General features: G+C 52.9%; 1 protein-coding gene across 1 annotated transcript in view; it reads left to right on the top strand.

Annotated features, from left to right (window-relative positions):
• ADCK1 (aarF domain containing kinase 1) overlaps positions 1-17,301 on the top strand; it is a gene marked incomplete at its 3' end in the record, with an annotated part of 110,255 nt that extends 92,954 nt beyond the window's left edge. The window contains exons 8-11 of the mRNA XM_082837747.1: positions 9,996-10,145; positions 11,367-11,564; positions 15,457-15,650; positions 17,130-17,301. Coding sequence (XP_082693873.1) covers positions 9,996-10,145; positions 11,367-11,564; positions 15,457-15,650; positions 17,130-17,301 — 714 coding nt within the window. The remainder of the gene's footprint in view (positions 1-9,995; positions 10,146-11,366; positions 11,565-15,456; positions 15,651-17,129) is intronic.
• Between the last annotated feature and the right edge of the window lie 377 nt (positions 17,302-17,678).

Raw genomic sequence — 17,678 nt, 5'->3', positions numbered from 1 at the left:
TTCCTCCGTTACCTCCTTTGACCATTAACGTTTACTGACTACCAGACTCTGGGTGCCAGGCCCGATCTGCATTACAAACTTAGGAGGGAGGTCTTGTCTCCATTTTGCAGATGAAAAATCAGAGACTCAGAGAGGGAAGGTAGCTTACTTGAGGTCCCAGATCTTCATGGTACACCTCAGTGAGTTTTCATATGGCTATACCGTGTACTCACCAGCCAGATAAAGGGACAAGCCGTTTCTAGCCCCCTGGCAGGCCCCCTCCTGCCCCCTCCCGGTTGATACCCTCACCCCCACCAGAGCTCCCACTATTCTGACTTCTTTCGCCATAGATCACCTTCTCCCTTACTGAATTTCATGTCAATGGCATCATACCATATAGTAATCTAGGCCTGGCATCTTTGTCCTCAATTGGCTGTGGGTCTTTTCTGGAAGCTCTGTTCTCTTCCATTGGTCTGTTGGTCTGTCCTTGCAATAATAACCATACTGTCTTAATTCCTTATTTCCTTAATCCCCTGCCCCTGGCTTCTAGGGTTTGCATGACCTGGGAGCCTCCTTGGTAGTGTTCTGAGATGATGTCATTAAATACTTCCACAGGAACCTCAGGCTGGGCAGTGGGTGCTGGGACACGTGCTCTACCGTGCCGTTGCTGACCATTGGTGATGTTGGGAGACTAGGGACAGGCCCTACTGTGCAGAAATTAACCTATTATGGCTCTTACCAACCAACCTCAAAGCCACAGGCCTCATGGAAGACTAGTGGTGTGTGTGTGTGTGTGTGTGTGTGTGTGTGTGTAGCATGAAAGACTCCATGTGACTGAAAGTTTCTAAAAAAATTCTGAGATTCTAAAACCTGTCTAGGACTGTGGGACTGAGTGGGCCTGTCCCTGGAGTGATTCTCCCTCCTGAGGACAGCCTGGCTGTGAGTGTTGCTTGGGGAGGGAAATACAGGGGACAGATAGGAGTGACAAGGGGCAAAGATCTCACCCCAGATCCTGGGGGAAAGGATAGTTAGTGGCATCTTGCCTGCTACAAGTTGTTGACTCAGCTGGAAGATGGGGCTCAGCAGGAAGTGGCTCTAGAAGGAATTGTTCTCAAGGGTGGGGAGGGCTCTAGACCCCTCCAAACACTTGTTAGTCATCCCCACACCACTCTGAAGAGGCCTCCTCACCCTGCAGTGTCCCAGCCCAGTTGGGCTAGTATGTGAGGACCTGAAGACCAGTCCAAGTGGCCAGTTCCCCAGAGACTCAGGTAGGGAAAGACCAGTTTAGGAGACAAGAGACCTGGGTTCGAGCTCCATCTCTGCCAGTGGCCTGCTGTGTGACCTTGGACACATCACTCCCCTCCTCTGGGCCTCAGTTTTCTTACTGAAGGCGTTGGGTTAGCAGGACTCTAAGGGTCTGTCCTGCTTGGATACTTTACAGAACAGCGACTCTTGGCCTGCTTGGAGATAAGACTTGAATGCAGATTCCTGGGCCCCACCCCAAACTTACTTATCAGAATCTGGGGTGGGAAGGCTTGCAAGAATCTGCATTTTAACAAACTCTCCAGGTGGTTCAGGCACTCACTGGAGTTCAGGAACCACCTGCCACAAGACCAGGGGGTCCCTGGCTGCCCCAGGTGAGCCCGCAAGCCTCACCTCCACTGTTTTGCACGTCCAGGCCCTGCCTAGGTGTGTTGTCTGGCCAGGGAGCGTGGAGCCTGGGGAGCCAGCAGCCTGCAGGGGCCCTCGTTTGTCTGTGCTCTGAGCCCAGAAGCAGCATATTATTGAGGGCCTGACCCGGTGATCATATTTGCCAGTCACTTTAAGAGCTGGTGACAGTGACTGTCATTGATTTCATTAAGAATAAAGGTTGTGCAGGAGCGCGCTTTCCTGGGCTGAACGGAGGCTCCTTAAGCCACAGGACGACTATTGATTGCAGGACCTTTATCGAAGGTTAATTGGATTTCAGTGAGCGTGTGTTTAAGACCCCACATGGGCTGAGGCCCAATTGAATTTGTGTGAAATTAGCTGGGAGAAAGGTGACAAAGTCAGGAGCTGGGGTTGGGTGAGACAGGGACTGGAGGCCTGGTGGGCAACGTCCGCAGTCTGTGAAGGACGGGTTGGGTGCAGGGATGGTGGGCTCGCGAGAGACGCCAGCCTGTCTATCCCGGGGGCCCGGGAGTCTGCTGGGGGAAGAAGGCCGGGTGCTCCGCAGTGGTCATTATGTGGACTTTGACCGGGTCCTCTGTCCCCATGATGGCCCTCTGGTCTGTGGTGTGGCTTGTAGAGCCTGTCTTCTTACCACTCCAGAGAGTAAATCTTGTCTTCCATCAGGATCTGAAGGGGATCTGGAGGTTTAGTTCTTCATTTGGACTCCCATCCCATGTATCAGAGGTGCCAGGGCCCGAGTTGTTGGCCTCTCTAGGCTCCGAGACAGCAGACTTCAAGTTCCCCCACTGTCAGCTTAGGGTGCCCTGTCGTCTAGCCTGCTGAGCCATTTGTCAGTAGCTGTCTGCTCCCCTCTGGCAAACACAGCCTGGCTAATCTCTTTGTGTGCTGTTTTTGGCCATTCTACTCTCTGTTGCAGTGGGGTCTCGGCCTTATCTGTTGCTTTTAGAGTCATTTTAGCGGGGCTGGTGAGGGAATGCAAGTCAGTGCCTGGGTTCCATCTGCTATGTGTAGCCAGCCGCCCTTGCCATGTTTCTTCTTTCCAGTCGTTTTTCTATTCTGTGTCACTGGAGAAGCAGTGAAAGCAGCTCAAACGTGTCTTTCAGCAGATGTTTCTTGAGCACCTACTAGGTGCAGGCCCCTCATGTCAGTGCCATAGGAGAGGTGTGGACAGAGTGTGGGACAAGCGGGCTGCGTGTATGATGGGAGGGGCAGAGGGTTCAAAGTCGGGCCACCTGGGGTTGTGTGTCGCTCTGCCATTTATTGGCCAGGTACCCTTGGGTAAGTTACTTAAACTCCGAGTCTGAGTTTCCTCATCTGTACAGTTGGAGTGATAACAATACTTCCTTCGCAGGGTCGTTGTGTGGCTTTGCAGGCTGTGAAGTTCTGTTAAAAGCAAAAAGTCATCTATAACTCATGAGGTTATTAGTCACAGAGGCGTGTCTTGCTCCACGGAATCTCCAAGAATCTTCTTGCTCCTCTCCTGTCCACCTCCCTCTGTTGTCCATGAGTGTGTAGACTCAGGGGTGATCAGTGGTCATGGACTGAGCAGATGGGGACCCCTTTCCTGTCTCTAAAAGCCGTGCTGCCCACGTGTTTCCTCTTGTCTCCCGACACCAGCCTGGATTGTGCAGGACATTTGCTTTGCGCTCAGATCATCCCCCACTTGGCGGGTCACTCTGGTTCGGTGGTGGGAGGTGCTCAGAAGACTAGGGAAGAGAAGTCAGAGAGGCACAGAGACCCCCGGTTACTGAAAACACTAGAATGAAAACACCTCCTCCCATCGTCCACCCTCTGTAACTTCTCACACCAGATCTTGAGAAGCTTGGGGATGTTGGAGGGGTCCAGGTGCACAGATGGGTTCCTGGAGACTGATTTCCCCAACAGCAGGTGTGTCAGGAGTGGGGAACAGCGTCACTTTGGAGTTGGCCTTCCTGGCTTCTGCTGCTGCTCTGCTGCTTGCGAGCTGGGCCGCCTTGGTGGAGCTCATCACCCTTGGGAAGGCCCAGGTTCCTGCTGTAAAGTGGATACAAGAGAGTATCAGGGACTTCCCTGGCGGTCCAGTGGTTAAGATTCCACGCTTCCACTGCAGGGGGCACGGGTTGGATCCCTGGTTGGGAAACTAAGATCCCGCATGCTGTGTGGTGTGGCCAAAAAAAAAAAAAAAGTATTGGATTGTTTGATGATTGAAACATGAAGCAGCTGGTGCAGTGCCCACAGGCCATGCTCTCAACACAGGCTGTTTTGCTGCAATACTAAGCCCCAACTCCCTCCGTGGTGCTGTCAGTAAAATATTGGCCAGAAGAAGGGGGAAATGTAGGGAAGAAACCCTTTGCTCATTTCCTTTATCCTGACCCAGGTAAGGTGGGCAGATGTGGACATATTTCTTTGGAGCGAGTTGCTGCCCGAGGCAGGGATGTCAGAGGTCATCATGTGTGTCTCCCAGTAGTCGTGGCCCCTGGGATCCACTCCCTGCCACTCTGGTAGCCGTGACCCTTTGAGCCTCACTGGCCAGGACACCTGAGGAGCCCTCATTGGCCTGTGGATACCCCAGGCCCTGGCTCTCAGGTGCTGTCCCGCTTCAAGCTGAGTCTAGAGAAGCTTTCAACAAGCTCCTAGAGGCCCCGAGATTAGAGAAACTCCCCCAGGTTCCTGTAATTAACCCGGCTCCTCTTCTTTCGTCCTCATTACTGCTCCCAACACCACGTGTGGCTGAAGAGGTTCCCACTGCCTTCACACTCAGGGACTTCATCTCAGTGCGCGCTGGTCCAAGATTGACCCGCTCTGTGAATGGGCAGCAGCGAGGGACCTGAGGCTATACATCCCAGGGGTGGTTCCTGGGGGTGGGGTGGGCTGGAGAGTAAAACGCTCTAGGCAGTGGTCTGGTCTGGTCCTTGGGGCTGTGGTTCTGCCTCTAGAAGCCTGGGTGCACACCAGGGGAGGGGCAAAGAGAGCTTGAATTATTAACCTCCTTATACTTAATATCGGGCTACTTGTGTGATTATTAATATCCTGCAACACCATCCTCCTGTTTCTTTCAGAGATCTTGACCTTGCTTCCTTGACACCCCCCAAGAACATAAATAGAGTTTCCCTTGGGGGTGGGAATAAATCCATCCATGCAATTATAGAATAATTAAAGTACTTTCAGCCAATTCAAGTTTTGAGAAAAATCCAAAAATAACTCTTTGGTTTAAACATTATTTACTAAATTAATTCATTACTCAGACTTTTGATAGATTCCTGGGTTTCCCCTGCCATTGCGTGATTATGGAAATCACTTACGTGAGCGGCACATTCATTTTACATGGGACAATTAAAGACTTGTCACTGATTTTTTTTTTTTTTTCTGAAAAGAGCTGTAGTATGGCTTTAGTTAACAGTGTATTTTTGGTTAGACAAACAGCTCTGGATTTCCCACTGCGACTCTTTTCTCCAAACAGAATGCTTTCTTGGTTGCCGTGGGGACCTGCAGAGGTTTTTGGTGCAGCTCCTGCCACCAGGAAGGAGCTTCCCAGTGAGTGGAGAGGCAGGAGGGGCTGGTGATTGAGAGCTTGTTCCCTGGAGCCAGGCCACCTGGATTTGGATCCCGGTTTCACTAACTGCTGGCCAGGTGACCAAGCTTCCTCCTCTTTTTGTATCTCGCTTCCCTCACCTATCTACTGCAGAGGTGGTTGTGAGTCCATGTACCGTACCTGGAATGGTGCATGGCACAGAGCGTTAGCTGTTACCATTCTGAAAAGGTGGGATTCCTTTCTTTATGCAGATGCTGCCGTTAACAGGGCAAGGGGCAGCCTTAGAGGAACTGAACCGACATTTCTCCAAAGAAGGTATACAGATGTCCAAGGGGCACATGAAAAGGTGCTCAACATCACTAATTGTCAGGGAAATACAAATAAAAACCACAATGAGAGATCACCTCACACCTGTTAGAATGGCTGTCATCAAGAGGACAAGAGATAACAGTGTTGGTGAGGGTGTGGAGAAAAGGAAGCCCCCGTGCACTGTTGGTGGGAATATAAATTGATACAGCCACCACGGAGAACAGTGTGGAGGTTCCTTAAAACACTGAAAATAGGGCTTCCCTGGTGGCGCGGTGGTTGAGAGTCCGCCTGCCGATGCAGGGGACATGGGTTCGTGCCCCAGTCCGGGAAGATCCCATGTGCCGCGGAGCGGCTGGGCCCGTGAGCCATGGCCACTGAGCCTGCGTGTCCGGAGCCTGTGCTCCGCAACGGGAGAGGCCACAACAGTGAGAGGCCCACGTACCGCCAAAAAAAAAAAGACAAAAAAACCCACTGAAAATAGACCTACCATATGATCCAGCATTTCCACTTCTGGGTATATGTCTGAAGGAAACGAAATCAATATTAAGAGGATACCTGAACTCCCATATTCATTGCAGCCTTATTTACAATTGTCTGTTCTTGAGGAGGAGCCATAGCTAAGTATATGGAAGGGGTGGAGAGAGGGCTTTGTGCCCAGTGATGGCCTTAGGTTTCTCCTGGGACTCTCAGGGCCTCTGTGAGTAGGAGGGGGCTGGCTGCCATTCTCTGGGCATATTGGTTCTCAGAGACTATGTACTGCAACTCTGATAGATGTTAAGAAAAATTACCTAAAATTCAGAAAAAGGAGTGTGCGGTTTGTCCTTTCAAAGTCACTCTTGGGCATTGTTCAAGCAGCCTACCTGAGGATTTTTTCATATCTAAGGGAATGTACTTTTGTTTGACTTTGCTATTGACAATTAATTAAGGGCTCAGACTGAAGTCGTATGTCAACCTGTGGATCTTATCCAGCAGAGATGCAAATAATTTCTCCCTACTAGAAAAGATAACCCGGAAGCTTATGATTTCCTTATTGCCCAGTAGGCCAATAACCAGTTTTGTATCTAATCCCGGAATCTTAGTCTCTTATTCCTGTTTAAATACCCATAAATACCCAGTCCCTCAAAATTCTCTTTGAACCAGACCTACTTTCTTATTTGCTCCTTTACTGATGAGTTACACAATGTTTGACACGTGTTCATTCTATATTTGTGTGAAAGTCAAGTTTTTAACTTTTCGAAAATTACTCTTTGATGGTGACAGTGGGTATATTTTTTTTCCAGGTTTAAAGTAAGCTGCCACATGACAGAAAACAAACAAGCACGTCTGTGTCATAGAGTGTAGCGGATAACGTGCCTTCCCACAAGCAGTCACATTTGACCTTGAATCTCGAGCACGTCTGTGTCGTAGAGTGTAGCGGATAACGTGCCTTCCCACAAGCAGTCACATTTGACCTTGAATCTCGAGGTAGCTCTGGGAGGAAATAGAGCAGATGGGGCTAGGCTCACCCAACAGCTCAGGGAACTTAGACTCAGATTGAGAAGGGAGGTGATTTGTCCCCCAGGTGACCCATGCCCACAGCGGCAGTGCCAACAGGGCCCCAGAGTGAAGCCAGTGACATAGGCTGGTCCTCCCTCCTGTTTCTGCCTTCCACACCTGCCTATCCCGGTGAGATCTGGTTAAAATGAACATCAGGAACAGCTCGTAAAAGGAAAGACACCCAGGTGGGGGCCGCTGGAAGGGGAGGACTGTTCTGGCGGCTTTGCCTGTGTGTATATGGGCCGCACTTGGCAGCCTCTTCTCCTCCTCCTATAGCAGCCACTCGCTCCTCATGGGCCAAGGCTCCCGCAGCCTGAGTCCCCAGAGCCCTAGGGGCCACCTTTCAGTGTAGTAACAGGGGGCCCGCAGCGACTAGCAATATTTCAGGAAGCTTAAGGGAGGTCATACATCTCCCCATGACAGGTCTGCCCAGACTAAATGAAATGTCATGTCTCTGCTTTTGGCTGGAATTCTGTCAGCTCTGTCTGGCTGCCCTGCTTAACTTGGGCTGATCAGGAGCCCTGATCAGACCTTACAGGCATCCTTGACAAATAAAAATGAATTATTACTTAATAAATGCAATTGGTTTGGCAAATATGGCCTTTTAGAGCTCGTCTCCGTAGAGCTCCAAAGAGCCTAACAGAAGGGGTTCTCAGTGGTCCCGAGGTGGGGACCTGCTGGCTCATCCGGGACCCCCTCTCCCAGGAAACAGAAAATGGTGACCCTGGGGCACCCAACATCTCAGCCTGAGTCTGGGAACTTGACATGGGGTAAAGTTCTGTTCCTGATGCCCACAGACACTGAGTACTGGGCATTGCTTTCCTCCAAGAAAAATGTCAGGAGCGTGTGGTAGCAGGGCACAGGGCGACAGTCTAAGTGTCAAGACTTTAGATGGCCTCTTTAACCCTGATTTCATCATTTCTTAGAAAGGTACAATGAAACCTAGTCTGCCGCCCTCCCAGGAGTGTTAGGAGGAATCAGGGGCACCTAGGAGAGGTTCCTAGGTCCCGAGCACCATGATACCCTCATTGACCTGACAGTAGCCCGTGAGAGGGGCACTATTATTATTTCCATTTTGCTGAAGTTGAGAGTATGACTAACTTCTTTAAGGTCACAAAGTTCAACTGAGAAGTGCAGAAGTCGGCGTGAGCCAGTATAGAATAGTGGTTACTGGAAGGCTGTGGGTCACACCTGGTTTGAATTCTGTCTCCACCTCTTTCCAGCCAGATAGCTCTGGGTACATTAAACCTCGACGAGTCTCAGTTCCTAATCTGCAAAATGGGGATCATGATTGTACTTACTTTTAGGGCTTTTAATAAGGATGACAACTACTGTTACTAAAGTAGACTTATTCTTGATGATTTAATTGGAGGCCAATTATCATTGATTGGGATTCAGAGGAGACTAATGGGGTTCGGGTAAGCATCAGAGGCCGGAACCTCAGCATCCCAGAAAAACATGGAGAGTCAAGGGTCTCATTCATGTTGAAGGCAGAGTCCTATACTCACATGTTTGGCCTGTTACAGGCAAGGGGATGAATAATAGAACCAGTCTATGATATGTAACTTAGACCTCAGTGAAGCTGTTTAACAAAATAGAGCCAGTTCTGCCATCATACAGGAGCTTATGATAGCGGGCTAGATGGTTGTTAATCAAATAATAATACAAAGAGTGTGCTAGCGGTAGAAGAGTGTGAGGGTGTATGGCAGGAGAACATCATTTAGTCTAGGAGGTCAGGGAAGGCTTCCCCAGGGAGGTGATGCTCAGTGGGGTGGGAAGGAAGAGAGGAGTGAAACAGCTGAAGGGGAGATGAAGCAATGTTCCTGGAATATCATGTGCAAAGGCCCTGAGGTAGGAAGGCACAGAGATTATTAGAGAAGAGGAAGAGAGCAAATATGGCTGGAATGTCAGTGTGGTACAAGATGAGACCAGGGAGGGAGGCTGGGCCTGGTTGTACAGGACTTTGTAAACCAAGGAAAGGAGTCTTTATCTTAAGACCCTAATCCTATGTTCCCCATCCCACAGGCCCCAGCTCCTCTCCTCTAGCTGGGATATGTTTGTTAGTGACCATGGGGTCCAGCCGAGGCTGAGGGATGCCAAGGGCAGTGTGTGTCCTAGGGCGTCAGCTTCCTGGGTTAAGCATCTCTTTGTCCTGTGGAAACCCATCAGCAGACCATCTGTGGGTCCGGGTCTGGCTCTGTTCAGCAGCTGTTCCCTAGCTGGGAAGAGGCTTTTAGCTTTAATGAAAAGGCAGTAGAGATAAGGAGGCTGCCTCGGCAGGGAGAGCAGCAGTGACAGGATGATTTAAATGGCCTCTCCAGTGTCATTTCTTCTGTGCAGACATCATAAATCAGATTAGCATTGGGCTGTGGCAGGGAGGGGAGTAGGGAAAGGGGGCTGAAGGGAGAGGGGAGAAGGGCTTGTGATTCTGGGTACTCCTGGGACTGGCCTGGAGCTGCTGAGGCAGCCCCAGAGGGTGATGGGGGTCATCTATCCCTGGTCCTCAGCCCCCTGACCTTGTTCTTTGGAGAAGGGGCAGGTGGAGTGATCCCCAGCCCCACCCAGCTTTCCAACCCATATTCAGCTTTGGGGGAAACAAGGAAGAGGGACTGAGAGAAGAGAAAAACCAGGGAAGGTTGGAGGGGCAGGTGTGGGAGGTGGGTGTTACAGTCTTCAGAAGACCTAGAAGCAGTGGTTCTCCTACCTTGCCATCCATTAAAATCACCTTGGGCACTTAAAGATAATACTGATGGCTGGGTACCACCCCTAACATTTCTGAGTTGCAGCTGAATCTCATGTGCAGCTGAAGTTAGGAAAAGCTGGATGAGCGTTGAGCTTCTATCAAGAGCGGTGCAATCTCAAGCCATCCCTTCCACCGTGACTGCTCAGGCCTTCCTCTTGAGAGTGGCCAGATTGAGGGGCCAGAGGAGAAATCTCTGAGGCACGTGATAATGAGGTGCAACTCCCACCCACCTCCCTTCTCTTTCAGATCTCGCGCCACCTGGGCAAGATGTACAGTGAGATGATCTTTGTCAACGGCTTCGTGCACTGTGACCCTCACCCAGGCAATGTGCTGGTGCGGAAGTGCCCGGGCACAGGAAAGGTGGAGATCGTCCTCTTGGACCATGGGCTTTACCAGGTAGGAGCGCCCTTTCCCCCCCAGGGTCTGGTCCTGCTTGGGCTCAGAGCCCGCTGAACTCCCCTACTGGCCACAGAAATGGGAAGCAGATAGCAAGGTAGCTGAAGAGGGCCCAGCCCTACCCCGAGAGCTGTTATCTTGTGGAAGTCAAGGTCATAGGAGCTCTCCAAGCTCTCCGAGCCTCAGCTTTCTCCTAATAGAGTGAGAGTGATAACACCCCCTTTAGAGGCAGCTGTGAGGGGTAGATGAGATTGTGCCTGGATGTGTGAATGGGCTTTCTCAGCTGCAAAAAAACCCTTTTTCCCAGGGAAGCCAGCCAGACCCTGGGAGGTGAGCTGCCCTTACATGAGCTGGACTTCAGGGGGAAGGGTAACTCAGCCCCAGTGAGGAGGTCATATGTCATGGGAAAGGGCGCAGGGAACTGATAGGGGTTGGATGGTCCTGACTGTCCTCTGGAACTTGGGACACAGAGCTGGTTCCAGTGAGCCACGTGTTCCTGCCTAGAAGCTGACAAGTTCAGTGTCAATCCCAGGACCCAGGTCCTGGCTTGATTCCATGAGGCAGGTGGTCCTGGGGAGGTTTCCCTGGTGGTCTCCTGCTTCTCGCCTCAGAGCCCTGATCCCACATCCCCAAATCTGGGCTTCCTTTGAAAGGCTCAGGGGTGTTGGGCATGTTAGTTTAAGTTAGACACAGCCCCCAAGTGAATGATGGCCCAGACACAACAGATGTCTAATTGCCTGCTCACACACGAGTCTGGGGTGCGTGGAGGAGCCTGCAAGCAGGGGCTGACCGAGGCTGTTGCTCCCAGGTCTCCTTGGGGGTCTCGCCGCCCACCAGCAGCAGGAGTGCTCAGAGGAGCATGCATGGGGAAGTTTTCATGGACCAGGCCTGCAAGTGGAGCTTCTGCCACATTCCATTGGTCAGAGCTCAGGCAGAGGGCTACATCTAACTAGGAGGAAGGCGGGGATCTTAGACTTGGGAAGAAGAGGGGAATACAGATTTTGGTGGGCTGTTGGTAGCCTCTGCCACTCAGGACCAAGGCTGGCCAAATAGTGGCTTTGTACCTGGACCTTCAAGGATGGCTGACTGTGGGAGAGGAGCAGACGTTGTGCAGGAACCATGGTTTCCCTCCACTCCCCTTTGCAGTGGTCACACCAGCCAGGGACTAGGTCTTTCATGGGGAGAGGGGGCCCAGGTCCTGCCATGCTGCCCCCGCTGTAGGTGCTCACGGAAGAGTTCCGCCTGGATTACTGCCACCTCTGGCAGTCGCTGATCTGGACTGACATGAAGAGTGTGAAGAAGTACAGCCAGCGCCTGGGAGCCGGGGACCTCTACCCCTTGTTCACCTGCATGCTGACAGCCCGGTCGTGGGACTCAGTCAACAGGGGCATTGGCCAAACTCCAGTCACCGCCACTGAGGTGGGTGCCCCCCCGTGCCCCGGTCCTGCCCTGTCCCGGATGCAAGGGGCAGGGCCAGGCGTGGCCTTTGGAGCCCTGCCAACCCAGGGTCTGGGGTTCTATACTGGTGGGCTGTGGGGATGGAGTAGAGGGCAGAATTAGAGAGGTACTGGTTGAGGAGGAGGGAGGGAGGGAGAAAGAGTGTGCCTGGATGGACGGAGGGAAAGGGGACGCTGTCCCACTGTGTCCCTCCTGGCCTTATCAACCTGGAATATAAGTAGGTCACGTTAACTGTATAATCCAGGCTCTGTGACTTTCACTACAACCTGCTGTCATAAGATTTCAGGCTTCCACCAAGTTCTCCCCCAGGACTTCTGGGAATCCCCAGGGACTGTCTGGTGAATAAGTCTGGCGCCACCCGCTGTCTCCTGCTGGGCACCATCTCCCATCGTGGGGTTGCTCTAGGACACCCTCCTGGGCAGGAGGCTTCACTCCTCATGCGGTACTCAAGGGCTGCTTGTCCCTTCATTCCTATGGAGTTTTTAGTGAAACAGCTCTTTCGGTCTTTTTGTTTGTAGCTCATTCCTCCATTGGATTGGGAGTCTGGGCTGAGACCGATCCTAGGAACACCTTCTCCCTGTACTTGTACTCACCTCTGCCCCCCCAGTAGGGGCTTAGCGGGTAGCTCGTTCTTCCTGGCTCAGGGTGAGCTCCCTCCCGGGCTCCTTAATCCCTCAAGGAATTGCCTTCTGTCTTCCCGGTCTGTCAGTTTGCAGACCTTTGCAGACTTGCCGGTGTCCATGTGGGGAGGGGCTTACGCTCGCCACAAGGGACAGGGTCCTGCTTGTGCAGTAGAAAGAACTGGGCTCTGGTTCCAGCACCTGCTTCTGGTGGCATGACCTTGGATGGTTCTGGTCACCTCTCTGAGCCTCAGAGTCCTCCCTTGCGAGCTGCCTTGTGATGGGGGCTTTAGGAATGGCTGGGTCCAAAGTCTGCAGCAATGTCAGCAAACCACCAACCGCCTCTTGCCATCTCTTGGCTCTGCTTTCCTCCAAGTTGACATCGTTCCCCAGCAAACTTGGTGGCAAAGGTGACCACCAGTTACCCCAGGCTTACACAGCTTTCAGCTCATCATCTCAGAAGAAGAAAAACAATCTCCTTCGTTTGTTGGATAGGGATGATAGTTTCTGCTTTATTGATAATGCATGTAAAATGCCTCCTCATAGTTTCTGAAATTTGTTCACTGAATAAACATTTGTTTTTGCTGGACCCTGGACTGGGTGCCTGTGGATCCAGTGACGAACAGACAGACAGGACTTCCATGTAATTTGCACTTGTAGAGGAAGACAGACAGTAAACAAGTGAATAAACAGGTAAATGGAATAAGTGCAGGTTAGAGGTGCTGGGGGGAGGGGCGGGCGGGCAATAAGCAGGGTGCCGTGATGATGGGTGATGGGGGGATGCTGTAGAGGAGATCTCGCTGGGGAGTTGACATGTAAGCTGAGGCCCGAAGGACAAGAAAGGCACCAGCCACGGGAAGAGCTTGGAGAAAGCGCTCCAGGCAGAGGGCACGCGATGCATTAAGGGGGCAGGGTCGGGTGGTCTGGAGTGTGTGAGGAGGATGGTGGACTGAGAAGCGTCTGGAGGCCTGAGCTGGGAGAGCATCGCACAGGGAGAATTTCAGATTCATTCTCAGGACAAAGCAGAGGCTTTGACAGGTTTTGAGCAGGAGAAGCATGTGCTCAGACTCGCTATGTTAAGTATTTCTCTGGAGCGGGGCAAGATGAACAGGTGGAAAGATGACGGGGCTCAGACTCCGCTAATGGAGGTGGAGAGAAGCAGGTGGGGCCAAGGTGTATTCTGGACATAAGAGTGAGAGGCCTTTCTGTCGGCTTGGACGTGAGGGGAGGAAAAGGGGAGAGTCAGAGTTGCATCGTAGCTTTTTGAGGTGAGTTATGGGGTGGAGGGGCACCACTTCCTGACCTAGGAAGACTTGGGGAAGGACATGTTTGGGGTGGGAGGGTCAGTAGTTCTCCTGAGCGTCCAGGTAGCGGTGTCGTGGGCAGTTCAGCCTGGTGCTCAGAGCTCCAGCCTCGAGACATATAAGTTTGGGCGTCTTCAGCGTATAGATGGTATCAAAGCCACAGGGACGGACAAGATTGCGTGGCACACAGTAGGTTCTCAGTGAATGATATCTGGTTTTATTAACTAAGTTAGAGTTTTGTTTTTGCAAGCGGGTAGACATCCAGCAGGTTCCAAGCTTGACGGCTGTGCTGCTCTGAGAAAGAGCCCCTCGGGGTAGCCTGGGTGGACACAGGGGCTTCCGTTTGGGCTGAGAGGGGGTCTGGTGAGCGGGGCCTTCTGCCCTTAGCCCCCGCAAGCAGGGCGACCTGCAGCTGTGCGGGGAGGTGGCGGGGAGGCAGACAGCCTCTTGGTGTCTGGCTCGTGTTGAGATGTTCCAGTCTGATAGCTCCTGCCTGGGGGACATTTCAGGTTTCACAGCGGCTCAGTTGTCAGCAGCGCACGCGTGCTGCTGAAAGAGCGGAGAGCTCTGCTCCTGCTGCAGAAAGCGGCTGGGCAGGGTGAAGCGCTTGGCAGCATTGCTGGGCCCCTTGGGGTGACCTTGACGAGCCCCACGCGCCTCCCCGTACCTTATCCCTGATGACCCTCTGGGTTCTGCTGGGAGGTGGGCACAGACGGTGTTAACATGCCCAGTTTTTTGGGGAGGACATTGGGTCACACAGTCCTCTGTGAGATGACAGGCAGTGTAGTGGTGAGGGTGTGGGCTTGGGAGCTGCACGGCCTGGGTTTGACTTCTGACTCATCTCTTACTAGCTGCGGACCTTGGGGAGGTTACTTAACTTCTCAGTGCCTCAGTTTCCTCCTCTCACATGGGGGTATACGCTTGCCTACTAGGGTTGCCGTGCGATTAGGTGAGTTAACACATGCAAGCATTGTCAGAGCGCCCGGCTTACTTAGTGATGCGCCGTACGAGTGGACTATTGGCATCGTTGTCACCATCACTGTTTCTCTTGAGACTGAGAAGGGATCAGAGCCTCACTCTATACTCAGGACTCTGGCTAGAGGCAGTTATCTGCCCAGAACCATGCAGAGCTCAGGGACGGGGAAGGCTGGGAAGCCAGACCCCGAACTTACCCACCAGGATGGGGCAAGGGCAGCCCTGAATACTGCTCTGGGGACAGGAGGACCTCGGGCAGTGGGCGGGCTGACGCTGGCTCCAGCGTGGAGGACAGTGATAAGCGGTGGCCAGGTGGGCAGGTCTGGTGGGGTGCGGGGCCAGGCAGGGTATGGGGCAGGACTTTGGGTTTGGGTTTGGGGTCAGCAGCTCAGACCTCTCAACTGCACCAGCCTGGGCTTGGCTGGAGAGATGGGGGACATGACTCAGAAGCACCGGCTTCCAAGGCTCCTTCCAGGCCTGGCCTGAAATTGGTGGCCAGCGAAGAAGCCTTAGAAAAGAACACAAGGGTGGACCCCGGGCTGAGAGGCTGGACTCATCAAATGGTTGGTGGGGAGGTAGACTTCCTGCCCCGTTCAGTATGGGCTTGGGGGCTTGGGGGCTGGGTATGGGTGACCTTGGCTGCCGGGAGCTAGGATGGCAGAGGCAGCAGAAATGCGGCCTGGTTCCTGCTGATGGGCTTCTGCTCCTGTACCGCGTTCGGTGCTTGGCTAGAAGTTGGGTGAGATGTCCCATCCAGGTTTGTCCGGATACAAAGCCCCTTGGGCTAGGCTTCCTTCTGGGGAGGATTCCCAGTGCTGCTGAGGCAGCTGTGCTAGACGCCCCCTCCCGGAGCTTCCTTGCAGCCCCTCAGGTCACAGGCTGCCCAGACAGCCCGCCACCCGGGGCCCCACTTCCCATGCCAGCCGTCTGTTTGTCCTCCTGTCTCTGCTTCAGGACTCAGAGATCCGCAACAATGCGGCCAACTACCTCCCCCAGATCAGCCACCTTCTCAACCTCGTGCCGCGTCAGATGCTGCTCATCTTCAAGACCAACGACCTGCTGCGGGGCATCGAGGCCGCCCTGGGCACCCGCGCCAGCGCCACCTCCTTCCTCAACATGTCACGTTGCTGCGTCAAGGCGCTGGCCGCGTGAGTGTGGGCTCCGGCCGCTCCTCCCCTCTAGCTCCCCGCCAGCCCCAGGGGTCTGCACACCTCCAGTTTTCCCACCAGTCCCCAGGGCCGTGCCCGAGCTCCCCAGTCTCCAGCTCTCCCTGCAGGAAGTTAGGGGCACAGCACAGCTCCAGTGACCTGGCTGATGCCTTGGGGCTATGTTTTGAGGTGGTCCAGAGAGCCACCTCTACTTGTTAAAATTGTGGATTCTAGGACCTCACCCTCCCGGGCAAGCTTTGCAGGTGATTCTTACCCTTAGTAAAGTTTACAGTGTCTTCGGAAAAATCTCAGTCCCATCCAAGCGTCCCCCGGACTTGGGATCGGGATGCCCCGGTTCGCATCCCATCTCCAGCTGGTCCCGGGACTGCGTCCCCAGCGTTGGCCAGGCAGTGAGGCCAGTGTTCCTTTCCCTGCAGGTGTGGCTGTGACTCAAGAGAGTGTCACCAGCAGGCCATCTCGAATCTCAGGTCTTTTTAGATGTCTCAGCACCCTTGAGGTGTTGATGAGGAAGGGAAGGGTGCTTCCTCAGGGGGGTCGTGACAGAGGAAAGAGGGTTCTAGGCTCTCCTAGCTGACAGTAGCAAATACACAGGAAGGCCTATGCTCTGACTGAATGTTCTCACCTGAGAGGGCAGGCCTGGACTGTGGTCAGCTCCGAGCCCATCCATTCTAGGCAGTGAATGGGTCATTCTGGTAAATGGGTGAAGGGAGTGTTGACCACATACATCATGTACCCACTATCAAATACTGAGTTAGATTACAGGAAAATAGACTGTATACAGAAAGGGCCGAACATGATTTATTCTTTCTCTGAGGTTCAGGAAACAAAGTCTCGGGAGTTCCCGGAGCAGTCCAGTGGCTAGGACTGGGTGCTTTCACTGCCAGGGCCCAGGTTCAATCCCTTGTCAGGGAACTAAGATCCCTCAAGCCACACGGCACAGCCAAAAAAAACAGGACCCAAGTCTGGAATAGGTGGTCATCATAAACACCAATTTTCATCATGTCCTTTCGTTGGTGCAGAAGAGATTGAGCTGGGCTGAATCCACAGTGGCCCCAGCCTCCCAGGACTACCTTGATTAGGTCTCCAAGTGATTCTTACCCTCAGAAAGTTTGGGAAAGCTTTTACCTTTGGGTTTGGGGGATTCTGATTTGATAAATATTAACTATACTTTTGGAAAAAGGGAAACATTGGAACGTGCTACCCACTGGGTTCACTAAACCTTTGATACGCTGTGAAACAACTGCTTTTGCTGACCCCACTTACCTGGAAGATGCCTTTGGAATAGCTGAGTTCCTCAGGTCCCTGACTGGGCGGTGGTCTGATCGTAACCGGGAGTTGTCCACTGGGGCAGGGGGCTGGTGAGTTGGCAGAGCCACCATCTTCCATTGTTCTAATGATACTGAGTACTTCTTACCTCTTTATCTCCTGTTCTCTCCTTCCTTCCTGCCCCTCCTGCAGGCACAAGAAGAAGAATACCCGTTCATTCTTCAGAAGGACCCAGATCTCTTTCAGTGAGGCCTTCAACTTATGGCAGATCAACCTTCATGAACTCGTTCTGCGTGTGAAGGGGCTGAGGCTGGCCAGCTGGGTGTTGGCCCTGCTCTGCTGGCTGTTGCCTGCTCCACACTGAGTGGACTTACTGTTCCCTTCCCGGTGTGACCTTGTGGTGGCCAAGGGGTCTTTTCACTCCTCACTCTTCCATCATGTCTCTGCGCGCTTGCCCTGTTTCTGCCAGCTGGTGGCCTGGAGCCCCACGGTCTCTGTCCACGGCACCGTTGTGCTCCACCTCTGAAATTCCTCTCCTTTGGAGCCCTTGTCTTGGGACCCCCAAGCTGTGCCGTGTGATAGGTTCCTTTCTCTCTGTATCCAGGGAGAAGGCAGGGCAGTCTGCTTTCCCGCTCCCCATGTGGACCATTGGGTTGGATGCCCCCCCGCTTCCGTTAACCCTTCCTGTTATCAGGATGGACCATGAATCCCACTGAGGGCACATTTAACTTGCAGGAAGTT

The sequence above is a fragment of the Leucopleurus acutus genome (assembly GCF_964270905.1).
Source record: "Leucopleurus acutus genome assembly, chromosome: 1".
NCBI lineage: Eukaryota > Metazoa > Chordata > Mammalia > Artiodactyla > Delphinidae > Leucopleurus > Leucopleurus acutus.
The sequence above is the reverse complement of the archived record's forward strand: the minus strand, read 5'-3'. Positions and strand labels throughout refer to the sequence as shown.